The sequence below is a fragment of the Eptatretus burgeri genome, chromosome 18, assembly GCF_056783735.1.
Source record: "Eptatretus burgeri isolate ZD-2024b chromosome 18, Ebu_testis_v1, whole genome shotgun sequence".
Lineage (NCBI taxonomy): Eukaryota > Metazoa > Chordata > Myxini > Myxiniformes > Myxinidae > Eptatretus > Eptatretus burgeri.
In genome coordinates this window covers 33,492,567-33,512,713 of record NC_140978.1, presented here as the reverse complement: position 1 = coordinate 33,512,713, position 20,147 = coordinate 33,492,567, and the positions used below count along the sequence as shown (strand labels likewise).

Here is a 20,147-nt window from a genome sequence, read left to right as displayed (position 1 = left end):
GTCAGGTGATGAGCGACACCATCATCGGGTGATTTGACACACATTGTTTCTGTTTGTAATTCCTGATTTATTAGTTTGGACATCATTAGATGAGAGTGAAACAAACCAAGGTCACTGGTGAAGGTGACCGATGACATGACACCGGAATGACAACATTCCGTAACGCAAAAAAGATAAATCGGACATAATTCATGAGCAGATAGACGTTTGAAAAATATGGGTTTAGCTCAATTAAAATGTTCTTCGTTTTTAACTTTTATCAATTTATCCCACTATATTAAATAAGGCAAGTGTGTGTGCGTGTGTGTGTGTGTGTGTGCGTGCGCGTGTGCGTGTGTGTGTGTGTGTGTGTGTGTGTGTGTGTGTGTGTGTGTGTGTGTGTGTGTGTGTGTGTGTGTGTGTGTGTGTGTGTGTGTGTGTGTGTGTGTTTCCAGCTGTCCAGCCAATGGGTTTTGACTGGAAGGCTTCAGAGGCACGCAGACAGCTTCATTACATTTTTTCACACACACACACACACACACACACACACACACACACACACACACACACACACACACACACACACACACACACACACACACACACACACACACACACACACACACACACACACACACACACACACACACACTACAAAGTTGTGGGGTGGTGCTTCTGTAATAGCTTTTCAAAGAGTCAACAGAATAAGTTTTCTTTTGTAATTGTCCACGGTGGTCGAGAATTGTGTTTGGGTTCGTAGAGGAAGCTGGTCGAAGGGTCATCTATTTATAATGTACAGACTGGATGGTGGAGACGGCCGCATGTTCACCTTCACTCTTTCATTCCTCTTTTTTTCCCGCCTTTGGAATAAACTCCCTCACTCCATTCTTTCCCATTCTTCCCTACAGACCTTCAAAACAGCTGTTCACCACCACCTCTTATCATCCCCCATCCAAATCCTTGATCTCTTCTACCCCCGATAAACCACCCCAAGCCCACCTCCTTCAAATTCCCTGCTTTCCTTCCTGAAAGTCCCTGTAGTGTCCATCTTGTATACCCCATGTTCCCTGTCCCATCCCTCTCCCTTTCACAGATCTCCTAATGTTTCTGTTCCCCACTGTTTTGTCCTTCCCACTCCCGCCCCTCGTCTCATGCCCCCCCCCCTTGCTGTGCATTGTGTGTTAGCTCTCACAGGAGCCTCAACAAGGTACACAAAAAAAAATGTCTCGTGCTAATTGAGAAACATAAGATGAGGGAATGAGGAGGGTAGGAAAGTAGTATGGGAAGGTAGGAGGGTTGAATTCCAGCTGGAGGGTATGAGAGTAAGAAAACAAGGGAGCAAGCGGGAGGTCGAGAGGAGGAGAGTGCGAGACAATATTAGAGTATGGGAAGGAAAGTGGAGCACGCGGGAGAAAGGAAACTTCCACTGATGGTTTCCTTGTGAATGGACACGGTTTTCTCAGCTTCATGAATCTTCTCCAAAAACCACATTTACCGCAACGGATCTGTCCTGTCTGACTGTTGGTTGTTTCCTGTACTAGCTGTTAGTGTTATTATGAATCGGTTCCCAGTCTCCATATATATACAGCAGGTGCTCATACCTTCTCACCTTCCAAATCCTCTCTGTCTCTCTTTTACTTTCTCCTCTTGAGGTCATCTTTGCTTTTCCTCTGCTCTACCTCTCCCCATTCTTTCTAAATTAGTTTTGGAAAAGCCAAAAATGTAGTTTTACATTAAAACTGCAAAAAAAATCCTCGAACTCATTACGTCATGTTACACCTCCTTTTAATGTCATTCTTTGTCACCCTTTTCTACCCTCGTTCCTTCTGTTTTACTTGCAGAACGAATCACTTCGTAACTCTATTCACCACTTCTTTTAATCGACATTTTGAACTGGCTCATATCTCTCTCTCTGTCTCTCTCTGTCTCTCTCTCTGTCTCTCTCTGTCTCTCTCTCTGTCTCTCTCTCTCTCTCTGTCTCTCTCTCTCTGTCTCTCTCTCTCTCTCTCTGTCTCTCTCTCTCTGTTTCTCTCTCTCTCTGTCTCTCTCTCTGTCTCTCTCTGTCTCTCTCTCTCTCTCTCTCTCTCTCTCTCTCTCTCTCTCTCTCTCTCTCTCTCTCTCTCTCTCTCTCTCTCTCTCTCTCTCTCTCTCTCTCTCTCTCTCTACCCCCCTTTACAAATGCTCCCCCGCGCACACATCATCTTCGTCTTCTTCCTCACACAATATCAGGTGCCCTTTCTGTTTGTCTCGCAAACCTGCGACCAATGTCCCATCATTGTGATCCTGCAACGCGACTTTCCTTTGGGTTTTCAACAACCTCTCCCTTTGACGTGGTCATGATGTCTGTCGTCCTTTGGTATAACTTGCGATCCACAAGAGAAACCTGGTCTTCAGCAAGTGCAAGCACACAACTGTTGATCCTTTCATGTCTGTACCTCCCATGCGCCCTGCCACACTCCCCCCCCCCACCAATACTACCACCACCACCACCACATGCCCTTCTGACTCGACCATGCACCCTGCCACCCACACTGTGTGCCTCATTGTCCAACTCCCCCCTCCTCCACTACTCCCCTCTCCATAACAGTGTGGTCCACCAACTTTGAAGGTCTCCATCCGAATAGTATTGATACTTCTGTACAGGTTACTGCTTCAGCTCCAGACATTGTCCTTTCTCAGCATTCCTTTTCCTCTCTCTTTGGCTATTTTCTCTTCCGTTTTGGCAAACCCCTTTCTCGTTATGGAGGTTTTGTTGTTGTCTATTTCAAGAACACGTTCTTCACTGCTCATTGTCCACACTAACCCCTTTTAACAAATACCCCTGATTGCATACACCTCTTCAATACCACCTAATATGTCTTTGTGGTGTACCGTCCACTCGATGATGATTCTACGTCCACACCACTATTTCAACGAACATGGATCACCTCATAACCATGCATTCCAACACTTTTCCTCATCTGTGATGACTTTCAACTGCTATCATGCCAGATGGTTGCGTGTGAGCTCTGAAATAACCAGCCATCAGCCAATGGTATTCCTGTAGAAGGACCTCTGTGACTCTGAACCAATCTGGAAACTTCCCAACACGGATTTCTGCAAATGATAGGATTTCCTTCCTGGACTTGTTAATGGTTATCTTTGCACTACTTCTCCCATTCCTCCTGTGTCCATCTTGGCTCCTCTGGCCATGTTCTTGCCATAGCCCATACCTCTCTGGCTATTGTGAGGGAACAATCTCAAAGCCATGGAATCAAAGTGCTCACATTACAATCTGTCATCTCACAAAATGATTGAGCTGTGATCTCCACAGGGTCTGATATCTTCCACAAATCACAAAAGTCTCTCTCTCTCTCTCTCTCTCTCTCTCTCTCTCTCTCTCTCTCTCTCTCTCTCTCTCTCTCTCTCTCTCTCTCTCTCTCTCTCTCTCTCTCTCTCTCTCTCTCTCTCTCTCTCTCTCTCTCTCTCTCTCTCTCTCTCTCTCTCTCTCTCTCTCTCTCTCTCTCTCTCTCTCTCTCTCTCTCTCTCTCTCTCTCTCTCTCTCTCTCTCTCTCTCTCTCTCTCTCTCTCTCTCTCTCTCTCTCTCTCTCTCTCTCTCTCTCTCTCTCTCTCTCTCTCTCTCTCTCTCTCTCTCTCTCTCTCTCTCTGTCTCTTTCTGTCTCTTTCTCTCTCCTGTCTCAACTGTTAGCATCGCATCAATCTTCTCGGCCCTGGTACACTGGTTCCTATGGTGACGCAGTTATGATCAAGCAGCTTGATTTTCTAACATGGAAGGCTCACCTGAGAGAGGGCAACTTTAATCACCCGTGAAGGCTCATAAAAGTGTGTGTCCATCCTTAAGTGAGCCAGATAACCTCCCCTTGCCAATCTCAAGGCTGACCTCTCTATCCACTATCATTCCTAAACGTCTTGGTGGCACCTTGTCAGGTCCTTCTCTGGTGCATTACCTTGACCACCCACACCACCCACACGTGAAACAGCATCACCACAGATTCTGATCAAAATTTGGCCAAAATGTCTCAACTCAGTGTTTTCCTCCGAAAATCGTGTCTGCAACACATTGCGCTCTGTCGCCATCTTATGCCCTCAGACCTACTAGCTATTGAACTTTGTGTCTTCGCTCGATAATGTCTAAAACGTTCTGTCCAGCCATGACCCTGCTTCAGTGATGGGTCCAGATGCCTTAGTGCCCACGCTCTCAAATCCTGCTCTGATTGTCTTGCATCACCTCTTTATGTGATCTTGAGCCTGTCCTCTTTTGGCCACCTTCCGTCTGCCTGGATGTCGGTAAACATCCCTCACATCCCCAAGAAAGGAGCAAAAACAATCTATCAACGACAGGCCAGAAATCTAATTTCCAATGACAAGTGAAGTCATGGAATCTATTATTTTTGCTGACATCATCTTTCTTTTCAAATGGCATGATCTCTGACAATCAGTTTGGAATCCATCCTGTTCACTCAATTCTGGGCATACTGAGGCTCTCTTATCTCAAACAGGAGATCAGGACTGTCTGCCTGAACATATCTTGTGCATTCGACCCAGTTTGGAATCCTCCTCTGATTGCCAAGCTCACTGCCTGCAGTGGACAAGGCCTCTTTAATACCTGGCTTTCTGACTACCTCCACTCATTCAGTCAGCATCTTGCGACCAATGCAACCCTCTCCTGTGCTCTCCCAGTGGAGGCAAGAGAGTGCCAAGGCAGTGCCTTGAAATCTCCATAAACGACCTCCCCGATGCTCTGGAAAACCCTCTCTTCCATTTTTAGATGAGTTCACCGTGTCAAACAGTACCCTGTCCCACTGACAGGCAGACAGCAGCTGTGTTACTCTTTGCTGATCTTGAATAGAGTAGAAGCTCGTCTTATAAATGGAGCACGTCATTCGATCCTGACAACATCACAATCTCAGCCTGTCATTCTGGAAGGATCATTAAACGAGCCCATCCATCGAGTTCCATGGTCAGCTACCATCTCGTGAACTTCTCGACCTAACCACCAGCCATTATCATTCCTGGGCCAACCACATAGCAATGCTAGCTTTCAAGGTTCGCCACCGACTGGGTATAGTCCATCTTTCGAAGACATTCATTGAAAAATCACGACACAGTCGAAAAGGCATTTGCCGAAATAGCTCAATGGAATAATGCTCTCTGCTCTGGGTCGTGGCCCCAGTATCACATCTGTCTCTCCTGTATTCTGTATAATCTAAAGCTTTCAATGTTATTTTACATCTTCCTTGATGAGGCCGAAGCAAACGTCTGTTGCTCTCATCACTGAGAGGCCTATGGCCTCTGTTTTCTCACATTCTCTCCTCCGGTCTCGCTCTCCCTGCTCTCTCAGTCATCAGATCCTCTAATATAGATGCATTCTTCTAGCAAACCCCTCATGGTTTAAATCCCACAATGAAGGATTACGTACTGCATACCTTAACTCTTTTTTTTTCATAATTTCTCCAGTTTGTGGAACTGCTTCCTGGAAAAGGGTTGAATCTGAATTTTCTTCCCTCCAGGGCTTAAAATAAGTGGGATGTCACCCCAATCCCGAACTCATGATATCTTCACCCACATTAACTTTACCTAACTGAACCCTCTTACTTATAGTTTACTGTATTTCGGCGCATCCTTTCTCTTCTCTTTTCCTGTTCGTTCATCCCCTTGCTTCCTGTGCCCAACTGTTGCCATACTGCCCCACTTGTCAGTGTATTGCCATCCCAAAGTTTGAATGTTCTCGAAAAAGGATGTGGGGGGGGGTTCAAAATTCCACCATATTGTGGTACTTAATAAATAGATGATTCTTAACTTGTTTCCAACCATGGCCCATCAAAGACTTGCTTTGTATGTCGTCTCAACATGCTCGAGAACTTTTACCTCCATAAGCATAAACATTATAACTGCACGGAGATATGGAGACTTTCTTGAGTGGGTCTCAGTCCTTAGTTCTGTCAGGAAAAAGCTCATCATATGATGGAAGAAGATCAGTGGAGTATCCAGGCAACTGATATTGTGAAAGTACCGAGCCACTCCTTGCATCCTCGACTCCTTCGAGAGGTGGAAGTGAAACAGTGTAAGTCTCATAGCTCGGAGGAAATGGACGTTCAGGGTACACAGTCTCATCACGAGCCGGCTGGCTGTGCCTTTCTTCTGAAGCTTCCCTCAATCTGGAGAGATGATACTGACGACACACGAACAATAGGACTGCGCCAAGAAGGCCTTCAAGTCCATTGAAGATGGTGGAAGTTAGGAGAAGTCTGCTGTAGTACTTTAAGAGAAAGCAGGTTGGCGGATGATGTTCCTCTGAGCATTCCACCGGACGTCCTGCCAGAAACATGTGACAATTGTATCAAAACCAATAATTGTGCCAATAATCCTTAGTCACCTTCTATGGTCACATTTTAACAGTATGAAGGAATAACAACAATAATAACAATAAAAAAAATGAAATAATTACCAAGGTGTCACTCCTGGATTCACCTCCAAAATATGTGAAGGAAAGGATAAATCATCCCAGATGTTGTCCAAGTGCACTGGTAGTGATGTACGAGTGGAAAAGAGATGCAAAATGTCCTTCAGAGGATAATACATACATTAATTTCAATTACATTAATTTTTGCGAAGTGGTCATTGACTTCGGACAATCAATATTTTCTCAACTGAACGTTTAAAAGCGGTGTGTATTGGTTTCCCTCGGTCGCCGAAGAAGGCTGTTCACATGAAACATGCAAACCATCTGGTCAATATATTTGGAGTGCAAAAGCTCCCGTCCAGACAGCAACCACCAACTGAGATGGCAAGCAGGGTAACTCGGTGTCAAGGAACATCCAACAAGATAAGACGACATGCGACCCGCAGTCGAGGCAGGAATTAGGAATTTGTTCCTGGTGCCGATGATAGCTTGCCTACTCTTTGCAAAGGACATCGTGGGATCTTTAACATCTGCCAACTAATGCCGCAGACGGGTCACCAGATATACATTAGTATATACCAGAATAAGGTTTACGCTTGACACTCGGTGGTGTAATGGTTAGAGCGGCCGCTCAAGGTCTCGGAGGTTGGCGGCTCAAACCCCAGCGGAGTCATATCGAGGACTTTAAAAGTGGTACTTGATGCTTCCTTGCTTGATGTTCAGCATTTAAAAGGTTAAGAGCAGCCAATCTGTGAAGGTTGGCATTCATGGGGAAGAGGAATTCCTCCTGAGGAAATGGCCCGCCGAGTGCGGTGAGAAAGGTGGTTCCATAGTTGTGTCATCACTGGTACCCAGAGTGCCCAGGAAGTTGCAGCACTTCCTCCAAACTCACTGACTGTGTTTATCTCATCTAACAGTCCTGTATTGCGTCTCATGTATTCGTCTGCATGTCCATGTGTGTGAGAGGTGTGCGTGACATCTCCACTCGGAGCCTTAGATTCTGTTAAAAATATAAACTACATACATTATTGCACATCTGCATCAACGCACAGGTGGAACAATGGATGAAATTAACAGGGCATTGATCAAGGTATGCTAACCATTGTTGGAAGCAGGGAAAAGCTGACGTTTTGGGCATTAACCCTTCATCTGTGATGAAGATTAGCCTTCACAGTTTTCTTCACCAAGTCACTCATCTTCTTTGTTCGAATGGAGCAAAAGGCTGAAATGTCGCATCATTGGCTGAGGGCACGGCTGTGCCACTGGTGCAGTGCCCTCTGTAGGATAGAGCAGGAATTTGTAATTTGTTCAGGGTTGCCAGCGATGGCTCACCGACTCTTCGCGGAGGATATCGTGGGATCTTTAACGTCCACCAACTAATTTCGGCAGAGGCGACGCCAAGTTTAACGTCCATCCGAGGGATGGCACACAAACACTGATGAATCACCCTGCCCGTGTAACACCGGGATGACAGTTTATATCTGGGTCAGGATTCGAACCCAGGCTAGACAGCTTCGAGGCGAGCTTGCCTCCATTTTCGGCTATCCTGCCAGGCCAAGTAACTCGTGACGTGTTCCCATTGTCCGTGACAAACTTTAAACCCCATTGTCCCTTTGTCTCTCAGTACATTTTTGCCTTGTGACGGACGTGCTCTTCATGCTCAGGTGTTTCAGAATAACGTTGTCCTGCACGTCACATAGGACAACGTGTCCGAGCTCACATGTCCGAGAGGAAAGAAACCGGAGGAAAGGAATACATGTAACTGTTTGGAGTTGTCGAGTGTGACAGGTGTGTACAAAGAGTTTATATTTTCAGTACAAAGGTGTAACACAGTATAGTTACAATAAGAGAAGCACAGTTGTACCTCTCATATCCCACATGAAGACATCTGTTCCTTCGAGCCAGTAATTACAAAGAACATTTCGTGTAAAAATAGAATAGTAATTAGTCCTTTGTTTTGTGCATTATGGAACAAATCATTATAAGGTAACCATTTCATGTTTTCCTGGATTTGTCTTGTTTTTCTAGATGTGACCATGCAGCTAACGACCTGGACGACTCTGCTGCACTGGATCCGTCCTCACCCACAGCAGACGTGGCCGAGGGCATCTCCGTCTCCCGTGCTCTCGAACCCAGGCTAGATAGCTTCGATGTGGGTGTTGCATACCTCTAGGCCATCGTTCCAGCCCTTAGTAATCCCACAACCTCGAAATAATCTCAAAACTATTTTTGATTTTTGCAACGTCACTCGGTTCTTGCAAGGAATGTTTGTAACTCAGCAAAAACGAAAACATTATTATTCGGCATGGCAGCTGCGGCTTTCATGAGAAATACATTTTGGGCGATTCTTCGAAATAAAAGCCGATTAAATTAAGAGGCTATTCCAACCGTGAACACTTCATCACAAAACATGAATCATGAAAGTCAGGTCCACGCACGTGAAGTTTCCCAAACAATGGTTGAACATCAAAAGTATCCCTCTTCGCACTGTCAACCTGAAAAACATTGAAATTGAAGATTCCTTTACATCCTACTATTGATTTGCAATTGGTCACTGGCTTTGACACAAATACAAATGTTTATTATGGACCCAAGCATTGAAAAAGCTACAAATATGGAATAAACTGTCTAAAATGGAGCACCTGTCTGACAAGAGAACATAAAAATTGCATCAGATGTGGCAATAAATGCGAATTGTTGCTCCCAGCTTGCTGGCTTGATGACAGACGACACCATTTGCATTTTTGCTTCCTACATCAGTGAGGACCCAAAGAGCAAAGAGATGGTGAATCGTTGACCCCTTTGGTGTAAAGCCTGAATGCTCTGGATGCTGGTGCTCAAACAGGTGGTGGTGAACCCCATCAATAATTATCCGAGCAAAGACCTTGCCCGGCACTGAGAGCAGTGTCACCCCTTGGTAGTTGCAGTCTTGGCAATCACCCTTCCCTTTCCAGAGAGGGACAACAAGGACCCTCTTCCAATCAGTTGGGATGATGCCTGTGTTCCAAGCAGAGCACAGAACTGCATGCAACGACACGAGTGCAGCATTTCCACCAGCCTTGAGAAGTTCAGCATGGATGCCACAGATCTCTGGAGCTTTAGCCATTTCAACCGGTTCACCACAGCCTGTGTTTCTACAAACAAAGGTGGATCACAGTTGATTGGAGGGTCAGCAATAGGGATAGTAATACCCGTGACATCCAACTCGACACCTGGTGGATCAGCCTAGTTCAGCCACTCAAAGTAGCCAGCCCAGTGAGTCTTCACTTCGGACTCCTCTGTCAAGAGCCCACCACCCTCTGCTCGAACTGCAGTACACCGAGGGAAGGGCTTGGAGGAACGCAACTTGCAAATTCCCCTGTAAGCAGGATGAGAATCACTTGACCACAGGTAATGCTCTACCCCCTCACAGATTCCTCGCACAAAGGACTCCTTGTCCACCCTTGAGCACGTACAGTTTTATGCCTCAGCAGCCTGAAGAGCTCAGCTCTGCTATTAAGCCTGGAAATGAAACTCTGTCAATGGTGCCCAGTGTCCCTTGAGAGACAAAATTCTTCTTCACCATACGGTGAGTTCCTTGTTCGCCATACGGTGTTGTTGTTGTTCACCATACGGTGAGGACGGTGGTCTTGAAGGCACTCCACAACTCTTCAGGATTCCCCCAAAGCACCCAGACCCCCAAATCTCCACTCAGCTTGTTCGCAACTCCTCAGCTAACCTCTCATTCTTGAGCTTGCCAACATCCAGCCGAGGTCAGGTCAGATCAGGTATGGGAGCATGCGCCAGAGCAGCGCGTCGTTGTGTCCACTTTCCGCCGGTACTCCAGGGGCCTCCGTCTAGCCATCCCCCAGGCAGATGCCTGGCCCATCCCCATCTCCTTGAGATGCCGATCAACCTGCTGTAACCATGTGGCACATAGTCGGCCCATTGGCCTCCTCCACTCACGAGACTCCCTCGCTGAGAGAATCTGGTGAGCAGGATCAGCATCAGGAAAATGAGCCACATGTCCAAACAGCAGCAGCTGATGCTCACGGACTATGCACGTAACAAATCTCATTTGAGTCTCTCTCAGCAACCGCTCATTGGACACAAAGTCCAACCAGCGATATCCAAGGATTTTCCGAAGAGACCTGGTACCAAAGGAATTAAGTCTCCATCTCAGATCCTTGGTCAGAGTCCAAGTCCCACATCCATAGAGCAAGTCTGGAAGCACCAATGACCTGAACACTCGGACTTTCGTCCTCCCGCACAGGTACTAGCAATGCCACACCCCATTATGCAGTGAATCCATGACTCCCCAGGCCCGACCCAGACGTCTATGGACCTCTGACTCACAGCCAGTAGAGACATGAATATCACTGCCAAGGTAAGTGAATCTCTCCATGACTTCAACATCCTCACCACAAACAGGCAAAGACAGGACAGGTCCAGACTAGGCTAGGATGGTACCATTCTCCCGGATTTAAGCTGCAACTTCAGCGTTGCTACAACAAGCCTGTGGTCAGTGTTGAGGAACTGAGCACTCCGGTAGACCCTGCCGTTCTGGATCATCCTCCAGCGACCATCAATGAGCACATAGTCAATCTCCTTGGCCACACCGCCAGCATTGGAAGACCAAGTCCAGCGATGAACCTTGTGCACGCTGAAACGATGAACCAGCCACCCTAAGTCCATGACTTCTTGCAAAGTCAAGGAACTTAGTGCTATTCAGGTTCACAGTTCCAGACCCATGGGGATCAACAGAGGTTTCATCACCACTCCTATCAGTTCCAGTCGATGCAATGAAATCCCCCAAGACTGGAAGAGTATCTCGCCTGGGGCACTGATCAACCACAGATTGCATCCTTCACGGTGAGATCACTCACCTCAGTTGGAGCATATACAGAGACCAGGGAAACGACACCCAAGGAGTGATGAATCCTTCGACTCATAATATGCTCGTCGACTGGTGTTACCTCAATTATCATTGTAGTCAGCTTATTGGACACAGCTACACCAACTCCTTCGGCATGGAAACCATCAGAGAAACCAGACCAATAGGAGGTGTAACCACCTGTCATGATCTCGTCATTATCCAGTCTCCGAACCTCAGAGAGTGCTACAATTTCGATGTTCAAATGCTTGAGCTCTGATGAAACAGGTGATCATCCTTTCTTCGGGATAGGACATTCCAGAAACCCACCGGAAGGGACCTCCTCAAGTTAACTCAAGGAGACCACCATCTGGTGCATGACAACTCAGCACCACTCTGCCACACACCACTGCAATCTGACCCTGGGGGATTACCCCGTGTTCTTTGCTCCTATCATCACGCAATGGGGCTCCCAAAGGCTTTGCCTCAATCCTGTCATCTGGTGAGCTGCCCTGCAAATGGCAGCAGCACAGGAAGTACTCCTATCGAGTGGCTTTTCAGATTCTTTTTTCCATTTGTGGGTTTTGTGGAATGAAGCATTTTACACTGGCCAGGGTGCAAATCCTACCACCAACCTCCGAAAAAAAAGTAACCTAACTGCAGGAGGACGTCCGCAGACCCAGTTTGGCACTAGAAATGGATGACCGTTGGCACACAAGGAGCTCCTCCGCCCTTTGACAGTTTTTGTTTTTAATCCTACTGGGTGTCTATATCATACACCCTCCCCACCAGGAAATTTGGCGGGGGAGACGGTTCAGTCGTTGACAACCCGACTATGCAACAGGTTAGTACAGGTTTACATGATACCTGGAGAAATTCACAGATCTGATCTGGCCTGACCTGACAATAAAAATGTCCTCATTTATCTTAAATGTCCCTAGGGGATCTAACATGCTATTTATTCGATTTTTTGTGGGTTTTTAATATTCTATGGTACAGGCAATGAAATATTACGTCATCCGGTTACACGTGGGTCCTCTAATGAAAGGGAGACAATTCAAATTTGCTTCATACATGCATAATAGGAGTTTCCCGTCATATTTATGTGTGGTCCTTGGTCTTGGAGTAGTTACTGGATAAAGTGATTGGATTGGTCTGACATCGGGCAGGAAAGGAATAGCTCAAATTATAACACCTATGAGAAACCTGAAAACAAATTAAAAATTAAATCTTTGGGAATTTTTGTGTTCTTTTGAAAAATATTTCAGGGTAAACTAAAGTCGGGACCTCCTGAGTATACCCTGAAAAATTGGTGTCGATCAGGCCAAGGGTCTCGGAGTAGTTACTATGCAGACATACACACTTTGGGTTTTATTTATTAAGAAATAAAAAAATAAAAAAAGAGAAAGAGATGCTTGAGCAGGATCAGGTCCTTGGTTCCACTTTTGGTTCCATTGTGTTCTGAGCCCACCGAGCAAAGATAACTCTGCACGCCAGCAGGTTGCTAATCAACCACAAGTGCCGGTTGGTACTCCCAATCCTGGCGGGGTTTCACTGCTTCGCATGGGTAAAAGAGAAGAGTATAAGAAATATAAAAGCCTGAACCCTTTCGTTAGCGATTCATGAAAATACAGGTCAAGCTCTGCATTCAATCCCCGATTGGTTATTTTCTGACCGAGATGGCACAATGTCTTTGGCGAAGAGTAGGTGAATTATCGAAATGTAAAGATAGCTTCAAGGTATGCACACTCACGTTTGAGCCGGCTTGTGTGGGTTCGAGACTTGAACTTCCTATAAACTGCCACCCTGGTGTTTCGCAGGCAGAGCAAGGCACTTTAAAGATGGTGGACGTTAAAGACACCTATACAGTAGAGTAGGTGAGTTATCGCCGGCAGCCTGAATAAATTACAAATTTCTGTCTAATGGATTGAGTGTCCTGCGTCAGAGACTCAGAGTGGTGACCTGTCTCGGGTTGCAATCCCTGGTAAGAGACTTCTTCTTCATATGCAGCACAAGGCTGTGGGGTAGCATCATTGGATGAACCATTGGCTGAACCTCTGCTGGATCGGGCAGGAATTTGGAATTTGTTTGTGGTGTCGGTTGTGGCTCATCCACTCTCTGTTAAGGACACAGTGGGATATTTAATGTCCACCAACGAATGCAGGCAGACGGGATTCCAGTTTAACATCCATCCAAGGGATGGCACACACATTGATGAATCACCCTGCCTGTGAAATACTAAGACGGCAGTTTTAGAGCTGGGTTGGGATTCAAACCCAGGCTAGACAGCTTATTTGCCATCCTGTCAAGCGTCAGCCCAACAAGAGACTGTTTCGGCTCAATAAAGCGTATTGTGCGGTGGTAGCTGTAGTGGTGGTGGTGGTAGTGATATTTATTTTGGGAGTGTCACAGAGGCTTTTCTTTTACTTTCCAAAGTAACAAAAGCACACTTACTCATGGACTTGTCAAAAGCTTCTCCATCCACTATCGCTCCCACGAAGGATGCAAGGACAGACAGTGTGACGAGCGCCATGCCAAGGACGTACAAGTTGCTCCTATAGTGACGTCTTTGCAGTTCTGCATTGTGTTCCGAAGATCTCTCCGCTTGCCAAACCTCAGATTTTAGCATCCATGCCAACAGCAGCAAAGCACCACAAGCAGCAAGAGCACCAGAATAAATCGCTCCTGCACCGAAGTCCATCTGGTAAGCTCTGGTGAGCTTGAAGGAGATCGTGAAGACCTTGATTCCAGCCACAAAGTTGGTTGCACCGCACAGCAGCAGAACACAAGAAAACCCCAGCACGACCCGTTCCCTGGTCTGGAGTCCAGAAACCATTTTTTTTTTATCTGAAATCCTGGTCACCGTGTGCCCACGCTCCACCACGACAACTAGGTCTTCCACACACCGTGACCGTCCTTCCCTGCACTCTCTGCATTGGGATACATAGGATGGCAATGCCTCACGTACAAGGCCACACACCAATCCGTTAATCAATCAGATAAAAATGCCTAAAAAGTGCAAACTTCAGCTTCATGGAAAGTCATTTTAAGGGGTCTCCACCAAAAAAGGTGTATTCCGACACAACAGGACGATTGTGTCAAAAATTTCAGAACCTTTCATTTTAACCTTTTCAAGGTCCAAATAATCAGAAAATCATGTTTGTTTTAATGAATAGATATGGCTTCACTTAGCATGTAATCGTTGTTTTATTGACTGAATATCTTGAAAGGAAGATCACAATGTTATTTGGTGCGATTTTACTCTCGATTGGCCTTGCCCCCCCCCCAAAATGCTTGACAGACCCTCCCTTCCCATGATGTCATCTCGACCTCAGGTACACGTACGGTCTGACAGCACCTTCTCCATGCATAATGACTTTGTCGATTGTCAAAATCTGGGGATTCATAAACAGAAAATTCTTCGTCCAAATTTACAAAAGGCGCTTAGCAAGCATCTTCAGAACACACGCCGAACCCTTAAAAAGTGACAAAAACATTGTTGTACGTACACAGCTAATCGTCTGTCGAAAAACAACCGATTATTTGTGCTCGCCTAAACGGCCGAATCGTTGTGTGCATCGAAACGGCCGAATAGTTGTGTGCATCGAAACGGCCAAATAGTTGTGTGTGTTTAAACAGCCGATTAGTTATGTGTGTTTAAATAGCTGATTAGTTGTGTGTGTTTAAACAGCCGATTAGTTGTGTGTGTCTAAACAGCCGATTAGCTGAGTGTGTCGAAACAGCCGATTGCTTGTGTGTGTCTAAACAGCCGATTAGTTGTGTGTGTCTAAACAGCCGATTTGTTGTGTGTCTAAACAGCCGATTTGTTGTGTGTGTCTAAACAGCCGATTAGTTGTGTGTGTCGAAACAGCCGATTAGTTGTGTGTGTCTAAACAGCCAATTAGTTGTGTGTGTCTAAACGGCCGATTAGTTGTGCGGGTCTAAACAGCCGATTAGTTGTGTGTGTTTAAACGGCCAATTAGATGTGCGCATCTAAATAGCTGATTAGTTGTGTGCGTCTAAATGGCCAATTAGTTGTGCGTGTCTCAATGGCCAATCAGTTGTGCACATATAAATGGCCGAATAGTTGTGCACTTCTAAACGGCCAATTAGTTGTGCGGGTCTAAATGGCCGATTAGTGGTGTGCGTTTAAACAGCCGATTAGTTGTGCGTGTTGAAGTTATGATTCAATGCCTCATAAACATTGATTTCGTTCAGCCGCCATTTTGGAGGTTACCAAACCAATTCAGTGAAATGTCTCCGCATTGGCCTCGCTTCTCGTACACGTCCATTTTTAGTTTGTGTGTTCCAATGACGCCGCGGCAACATGTCGGAAAAGAAAAAAGGGGATAATTTTTATTGGAGTAACAATAGTGTTTAATTGAAGTAATTGAAGTTCACCAAGCAACAATCCAAGACCCGAGAAGCAGGACAAGTTTGATGTTGTCATACCTCTCCTGAAGATTGCTTCTACCCATGAAGATTTTCAATGCACGTTGGTGAACTGTCCTATTATTCCTACCATCCTCTTCTGTCTCCTCTTGAGATGATTCATGCACGATCCCAACACGTCTATATTCACTGTCTCATGTAATCTACCGATTATATACCGCCATGCAATGCTTGCTTCGAGACCTTCAATGCATTCTTAAACCTGCCCTCGATGACGTGAAGAAATGTATTTGTTATTTAAAGGCTTGTGATTACGTTTTGATCGCGCATTAGGTAATCACTCTTCGGCGATTGGCGATTAACTTTGAACAGGTGATCATCGCACGATTGGTGATTCTACACGCGTCTAACTCTTAAGCGTCTTTCATAAATTTGGCCCATCGTGTGTGGGAATCCAATCTAGATTCGTTGCATCATGAGCCAGAACAGGAGTACAGATGGGAACACGAACAAGCCAATTATTTAATTATTTAGCATTCCATCATCCGACCACCTTTTCCTTTTCTCCATTTAATTTCTTTTGAATATAGCCCCCCTTCATTATGTATGTAATAAATAGATGACTCTGAACACTCAATGCGGTTTAAAAGTCGAACGTTTCAAGACTAGTTTATTATTATTATTATTATTATTATTATTATTATTATTATTATTTGATTTCCACCTTTCCATGTGGCCTGGTCTGAGTTGCTCTCCTGTTGTGAAACATCATGACATCTTCTTGACGACCGACGACGTGCAATAATAAAGTTGGATGTTGCAATGCGTGAAAAATGAACCACTTTCAAACTAGAAAGGAAGGATCAATGTTTTTCATCCTCATTGTTTTTCGCCCACAAACCGTTCATCGATGAGATTTTCCTTGAGAGAGCAGAATCTGCAACACAGAGCAGCTATTTGGAAATAACAGAGCGTGTTGTGCATCTGATACCAGGAGGTACCATTTTGCAAGAGGCATTTAGCACAAATTGCTTGTAATAAACGTTTTATCATCTACAGTAGAAGGCAATCATTATTATTCCTGAAATGTATCAGAAGTGCTGCTTTTCCTTTTCAGCCCGACTCCATCCCTGAACTGTCTTTATCTTGCTCCTCGGGCTCTTTCTCTAAGCAGCCATCCTCACTCTGTGTACATGAGAATTCTCTGTTCGGTTCATTTACCCGTCTGGTGAATGCATCTCAGACCTTGAGGTTTAATCATGACTTCGCTCTGCTGGGTGCATCATTATACCCAGGTACACAAGTGTAGTTATCTCAATGAGAGAGAAATACGAAAGACCTTTTGGATCTGGAAAGAGGATATACTGGCGCACCATGGCCTGCTCTTTTTAGGAATTGGAGGTTAATCGATGATATATATATATATATATATATATATATATATATATATATATATATATATATATATATATATATATATATACATACATATATCTCACACACACACATTGACACACCCACTCGCACATACACACACACACATTCTCTCTCTCTCTCTCTCTCTCTCTCTCTCTCTCTCTCTCTCTCTCTCTCTCTCTCTCTCTCTCTCTCTCTCTCTCTCTCTCTCTCTCTCTCTCTCTGTATATCTATCTCTATATCTATCTCTATCTCACACACACCTACACACACACACCTATACACACACACACCTATACACACACACACACACACCAGTGCTAAACGAATCCTCCCTTTTATATCCTGGATCTTCCCCTTGTCGGACTTTTTAATTTAATACCTTTCAAATCGATTTCCGAATTGCGTCATGATGCTCGTTTCTCGATTCTTTTCCGATAAAACTCATAGAAAATGGACTTGAACTATCGATACTTACTGTTGGAATAAGTACTGTACATGTTCATTTGCTCACAACGTTGAAGTGTATCATGTAACAAATCTACACACATTTCAAAATGTCCCAAACCCAATTTCATCTCGGCTTGTGTTCAAGAGCCTCACCTACCCTTTACCACATGGCTTGTGAGAGAGAGAGAGAGAGAGAGAGAGAGAGAGAGAGAGAGAGAGAGAGAGAGAGAGAGAGAGAGAGAGAGAGAGAGAGAGAGAGAGAGAGAGAGAGAGAGAGAGAGAGAGTATGGGTGTGTATGTGTATCGTCGTATATGTGTGTGTGAGTGTGTCGTTGTGTATGTGTGTGTGTTGTTATATATATATATATATGTATGTAGAAACCCCCACCAGAAAATGACGAGGGGCGAGTTGGAAGGAATGGGAAGTGAAAAGCAATGACCTAATCTCGTACCGCATATGCCATTGCCATTGTCAGGTAACGTGAGCAAAGAACAAATTCAAGCCACGATAAGACCAAGAGACTACCTGTGTGCAGTGATAAAGCTGAGGGACAGATCTTTGGCCTCCTGATACTAACTTAGAGTGATGCTGAAAGGCAGAGAGATTGCGGTGAGCTCAAAGGCCTCCATGACGTAGTAGTGACAGTGGTACAAGCAGATGTGTGGCAAGAATTCAATGTATCGATATCAGCCAGACAGGTAGAGCAGCCTGCACGGGAGGTCCGGGAAGTGTCTGTAATTCGAGAACAGTCTGGTGCACCAAAGCCAGGTCACGGCTGATATCTTACATCTTACTTTCAACAAAAACAACTACCATCATTACCCGGGTCGTTGTCATCCAGATACTTATTTACCAGGATCACTGGTTCAAACAATGATATTGTTGGAGAGAGAGAGAGAGAGAGAAAGAGAAAGAGAAAGAGAAAGAGAAAGAGAGAGAGAGAGAGAGAGAGAGAGAGAGAGAGAGAGAGAGAGAGAGAGAGAGAGAGAGAGAGAGAGAGAGAGAGAGAGAGAGAGAGAGAGAGAGAGAGACAGAGACAGAGACAGAGACAGAGACAGAGACAGAGACAGAGAGAGAGAGAGAGAGAGAGAGAGAGAGAGAGAGAGAGAGAGAGAGAGAGAGAGAGAGAGAGAGAGAGAGAGAGAGAGAGAGAGAGAGAGTACTTTCGGCAGTGAACTCTAACCCTTCCAACAAAAAAAAAACCTGTCGTTCCGATTTCACAGCTCACCTTGTTCAGTCAGAAAGTTCATCACTGTTTCGATCACTCGGTACATGAAGGGACCATCGTTACCCGTTCCCATTCCACGGTTCCACCCCGAGTCGTGCGGCCGTTTCACCAAATCATTCCATCCATCAAGGCTTTGAACAGCAGCTCGAGCACAGGACAATACGACTAGTGGCAGCAGGAAGGTGGACATCGATTGTGTAGTTTCTGCTGTGGTTTGTCTCATCGCACAATCCAGGAGAAACCTTTGATATTGGAAGAAAGAATCACATTTCAATAACGCTGGTGTTCTGGGAAGGTTCTCTACTCAGAGTCCAACAGACACTATGAACCATCACTCGCAGGTCGAATCTCCCAGCAGAGATAAGACTCGTTAGGAGCCACCTGCTTGTACGCCCACGTGACTGCAGCCATGGCACCCTGTGGTGTGCTTTTCATCCATGGGGTTACTGTGTTAGTGAAAGTTTCCCTGACAACAGCGAGTTGGCATCTGCAAGGAATAACCCACCGATGGAGTTTCAGTCGCGTGAGATTTAGATCCTTTTGAAAAAGTGTTTTTTAACCTTCTGCGATGCTTATACGATGGAATTAGCAATGTCTGCCGAATTGTATTCGCGGCCTGTAGATTATAATTTGAACCGCTTCTCTTTGTCCGACTGTGCGAAGGAGATTCAGGTTTTGGCAATTTTGCAGGTGCACATCTAGACTTTTACATCTGAACCCCCCAAAAAGTATTCAATTGGAACGACACTCGGTAGAGCGATTACCTATGCCAGGTTGAACAATTTACATTTTCTATTCCACTTGAAAGGTTGGATCTGGATTTGGACCTGAAACAAAATCGAATCGGCTTGTTCTCATCACTTAACCAACTCGTCCACCAAATTTTGTCACAATCCGTCCACAACTTTTTTGAGATATCGTGCTCTATATCCTTTTTGGCCCTATCTCTCAATGGTGAAGAATCACTTAAAAAAATTAAAAATAATAATTCTCATATCCTGATCTGTATCTTCACCAAAATTTAATCGATCCGTCCTTGTCACATATCAAACCTGTCCACCAAATCTCGTCTGAATCCGTCGCCAACTTTTCGAGATATCCCGCTCACATGACTCCCCAATGAGGAGCGAGTAAGGAACTAATGAATGCAGGTGGAAAACTTGCCTGGATTTTGGGAGGTTGAGCAGGTGAGGGTTTCCAGAGGAACGCACGTGCGACCTGTGTTGGATTGGGCAAGAACAAAGATAAGAGAGGGCAAGAGGAGCAAGACCAGATAAATGTTATGCTTGTACAAAATATAGAGAGGCATCTCTAATGACATTCTCAAACAAAAGTCTTACTGTAAATATTAAATGGCTAATTTATTCCTTTGAGACGACACTTTCGCTCTTGGACGTTGAATGTAGTGATTTCTTCCAACACCTTC

At 45.2% G+C, this 20,147-nt stretch overlaps 1 protein-coding gene across 1 annotated transcript; it reads right to left on the bottom strand.

Moving 5' to 3' along the window:
* Positions 1-3,534: 3,534 nt before the first annotated feature.
* On the bottom strand, positions 3,535-19,279 carry TMEM271 (transmembrane protein 271). The gene is made up of 3 exons (XM_085864131.1): positions 18,722-19,279; positions 13,689-14,164; positions 3,535-6,294 (listed from the first exon to the last, which is right to left on the bottom strand). Exons 2-3 carry the CDS (start codon positions 14,068-14,070, stop codon positions 5,906-5,908), a joined length of 771 nt encoding a protein of 256 aa, XP_085720257.1. The 5' UTR covers positions 14,071-14,164; positions 18,722-19,279; the 3' UTR covers positions 3,535-5,905.
* Positions 19,280-20,147: the final 868 nt, after the last annotated feature.